Source organism: Morone saxatilis, unplaced genomic scaffold (genome assembly GCF_004916995.1).
Source record: "Morone saxatilis isolate NCDOM2014 unplaced genomic scaffold, NCSU_SB_2.0 Contig12, whole genome shotgun sequence".
NCBI lineage: Eukaryota > Metazoa > Chordata > Actinopteri > Moronidae > Morone > Morone saxatilis.
Window position 1 is genome coordinate 4,793,293 of NW_023339674.1, and position 4,227 is coordinate 4,797,519.

Sequence of the window (4,227 nt, forward strand, 5' to 3'; positions counted from 1 at the left end):
CTATGGTTACCTTCTGTTGACTCATCTGTGTATGATGCAAGGCTCAGGGCACCGCAGCAACGTCAGCTCTGCTATTATTATGCAAAACAGCTCATTTTAATCCATTACTGTAAAAGGCACATGACCAATTTATGTGCCATTTACAGTTAAACACACCTTTCTTTAATAATAATAACCAGTTTATATATATATAATGTTTTATCTGAAGATCTGGGTGATACATACACACAATCATAGCACATTTCATTGAGCTGCATATAAAAGCAATGCACTCCAATTGTCAAGGTACAAAGTACACAGTAGATGAGTGCCGTATAATAAACGGATTGGATGTAACATTGACTGAAGTACAGTTTTGAGGAACTTAACTTGTTTGTATAATACATTTATTTGACAGTAGTTACATTTATGATTAAGATATTACATATAAAAACATACCATAATCTTATAAAGTGCAAGATTGAACCATTTATCCCTCTAAACTTCTCATTATTATCCAATATTACACAGAACTTTGTCCCATTAATCACCTCACGACCCCTCAGATTTATTTATGGACTAAAATATCAGTATAATACCAGTATGTAAAGGAGTTTAAACTTGCTCCACCTCCAGCAGCTGCAACAGTAAAACTCTGCTTGCACATTGTTGCATCAGTATTACTAATCTGATAATGTTATAATATATCAGTAACACTTTATTTAGAATACTTCTGTGCTTTTCCTTAAATAATATTTTGAATTCAGGACTTTGTTGTACTGTGTTCTTCTTCCAGCCCAGTCACAGTTTCCTCATTCAGGCAAACACAAGCTCAGTGTTTGTCACTTCATTCGTGCTACAACTTGTAGAAAATGTGACCAAAGAATTAAACCCTGCTTATAGTCCCACATTGTTTATTACATACCGCATTAAGTAATATAATCCAAAATACACAGACACTGTTTCTTTCCTGGAACGTTTTATATGATGCAAATGTAATGTTTGTCTGATGGTGGTGCTACAGGAGAGGCCACTACAGTTGAAGTGTTACAGCTGATGGTGTTTGGCTCCAGAGGAAAGCTCAAAGTGACAACAACGGAAATGATTCATTCTTTGTGGGTCAAAGAAAGTTCTCCGTACATTGGATTTTTATATTTGTTGTGTCCGAGTGGAAAACTTGGCCTGATTGTAAAGCTCTAAAACATTCACAGGGTCATTTAAAGGCATTATGAGTCAACCTCTTGGTACCTTAATCATCCACAGCAAATGTCATTGTAATCTAGCCAGCATTCATCAAGATATCCGGTTCTGGCTAATCAACCACCTGAAACCAGCCCTTCTACTAGCAGGCAAATAAAGGCACTTTACAACACATTTCATCATATTAACAACAGTCACACCCCACTTACAGTTACAAACCTTGTTTCATTGAAGGTGAGTCCATACTTAAGTACAGTTTTAACATCAGCTGTAAAGTTCAATCTTGACTTTCTAAACATCTGAACTCAAAGCTTTTTCAAACAAACTTTTCGGTCATCATCAGCGTTCAGAGTTTGCTGCTTTTGGAGTTAGTTGTCATTACACGAATGATTTATGTTTGGAAACCAAGATGCCAACTGAGACGACTCCAGTTGCTGAAGAAGACCTTAAGATGCAGGTAAAAACATTAGTAAGTGGACCTTGAGTTGAGATTTATTTATTAATTCATCTTTCAGGGATTCAAGGTTATTTTATTGTCATTTACAACACATGATTGTACAATGAAATTTAGATATAGTTCCCTTTATGCTACTAAAAGGTCAGGCTTGAAGTTGCTCTGGAAAAGTGGAACTTAATATATTCTTTGGTCACACTTTTAACTTCATTCATTCAAAAACATCTGGATTCATTCAGTAAAAGCAGCCATTCAGTGCTTTGCAATATTTCTGTGGCAACAGTACAGACAGGGATATTATTACACTATTATTACAACGGAATACAGTATAAACATGGCAAAGAAAAATTATTATGGCACAAAATATAATCGTCACCATGAAGCCAAATATATAAAGTTAAGAGTCAGAACCAGAGAAAGCAGTGATGCAATAGAAGTGCTTTGTGATATTATGTAGATACAAGTTGTATTTCATCTGTTAATTTAGTGTGTGAAATGTTAGTGTCCATCAGTTGCAGCTGTAGTTTTCCTTCAGGTTGACTTGGCTCTCCAAGACCTTCTGTGCCATGCTCAAGGGCTCTGGGGCTCTTTTGGATTTCAACTTGACACTCAAGGGCCTGGGGACTGTTTTGGATTTCAACATGGCAGTCAAGGGCCTGGGGAGTGTTTTGGATTTCAACGTGGCAGTCAAGGGCCTGGGGGCTCTTTGGGATTTAATCACAACACTCTTCTGGATGCCATCTGCAGAGGCTGGATTGAGAGACACAGATAGACAAATATTTACATGTTCTGTTCATCCAAGAGATAAAAAACAGATTAGTGTTTCCCAGATATTGTACATCATTCATTTCTGTCCAAAGCGTAACTTTATCCTACGGATATCAAAGATTCAAAACACTATGACATAGTTACACATTGGCATTTTTATTAAAAGCTTATTTAGTGATATTTCTGGTCTGAGCGTCGGTGCTCATGGATTAGGGTTTTGGCGCTGGCGTTGTTTGGGAGTTTGTGGGGAGAGTCAGTGATTCCCACCTGACGCCCGCATACACTCGTCCTTGTGTCTTTCATCCCATGCTTTCAGTTTGCAGATCCTGGAGCAGTAGAAGACCTTGTGGCAGCGGCTACAGGCGGTCAGCTTCACAGACACAGAGCGACCGCAGTGATAGCAGAACTTAAACCCCAGTTTCCTGAGAAAAGATTCACACACACACACAAGAGTTGGTCCAGGAAATCGGAAAAAGAAAAGAGACAATATGCAGGTGCCTTACGTGAATGTGTGTGTACCTGTGTATGTCTTTTATAGGTGATAGATTTTCCGAGCCCTTGTGCACAAACCTCTCTGTGCCTGTTACATAAATAAAGTACACACTCATACACACACAATGATTTACAGCCATACTTAGAAACACAAAATAATAGTTTATGCATTCAGAAAGCACAAATTCATTGTATTGACTATTCAATGTGACATATTGTTCACCCTCTTGCTCCCTCTGGGCAACAGTCTGCCTCAGCAGATCTCCCATCATGCTCAGCAGCTGGCGCCGTGCTTTAAATGTTTCCCTTTCCCGCATGTTCAGAGCATGGAAGGGAGTGTTGGCAATACGCGAGTCCTAGATAGTAACACAACATATAGACAGCGATTCAGAAATAGGTAATCATTTAGGTAATAATGAATGAATGCAAGTTTATGTATATGATTTATCGCAAGGCTTTTGTATTTGACTGAATTCAAGTGAAACGTGTGGAGTGTTTTCACAGTTGGTGTGTTACCTGATTGAAGGAATGGTGTGCATAGTCGACTGCAGTTCCCTCAACATCACCCGCCGTTACTGGCATCAAGATGTCGGCACCAGCCTTAGCCAACATGTCCAACTACATCAAAGACACACACACACACACACACACAGGATGCAACCTTACACTTTTAAACAACAAATCAGTTGGGTTTTTTTTCTCAGAAGAACAAGTAAAACTTCGTACCTTAAAATCTATTAAAAATATTTGAACACTTACAACGCCTGATAAAACTTTGGTATAACTCAAAGTCTTTTTATTTTGTGGGTAATAGGTATGTACGATCCCCTAATAATCATTAAGATATATTCCCATCACATTATTTTCTGTGTAGTGTGCTCAGTTGTGTCCAGCTTAGCTCTGTGCCCCCAAAGTGGTTAGTTGAGTTGGCGAGAGCACAGAGGGCGCTGCCCCACTCTGCGGCCGATGGAGGTTGGAAATTTGCCCCCCCATTCAACAGCGTCAATCCACTGCCTGCAGAGAAAAAGAAAACAGAAATAAAAGAGACCAGGAATTTTGTAGAGTGTTGGAGTTGTGGTGATGAGTTGTGTGTGTGTGTGGGGGGGGGGGGCGCCGGTTACAAGTATCACCTTCACCAAGCCCTATAAAACGAGCGGAAAGAGGCACCTGTACCACTACAGAAGAAGATCCTTCTGGACTCTGCGTGGAAAAGCAGGTGGAAACCACCATAAACTGGCATTCTTGCAACAAACAACGTAAGTCCATTTAAATCGACAACCACTTGTGCAAGTGACGCATGACGTGACTTTTTGTAAGGTTCCATCAGTGTGCTG

At 39.5% G+C, this 4,227-nt stretch overlaps 1 protein-coding gene across 1 annotated transcript in view; it reads right to left on the bottom strand.

The window, feature by feature from the left end:
• Window positions 1-1,720: 1,720 nt before the first annotated feature.
• Window positions 1,721-4,227, bottom strand: part of ankmy1 (ankyrin repeat and MYND domain containing 1) — a 7,041-nt gene continuing 4,534 nt past the window's right edge. Inside the window, exons 15-19 of the mRNA XM_035653582.1 lie at window positions 3,410-3,511; window positions 3,117-3,249; window positions 2,921-2,981; window positions 2,669-2,823; window positions 1,721-2,383 (exon numbers count right to left, since the gene is read on the bottom strand). Of these exons, the coding sequence (XP_035509475.1) occupies window positions 2,142-2,383; window positions 2,669-2,823; window positions 2,921-2,981; window positions 3,117-3,249; window positions 3,410-3,511 (693 nt within the window). The 3' untranslated portion in view covers window positions 1,721-2,141. The remainder of the gene's footprint in view (window positions 2,384-2,668; window positions 2,824-2,920; window positions 2,982-3,116; window positions 3,250-3,409; window positions 3,512-4,227) is intronic.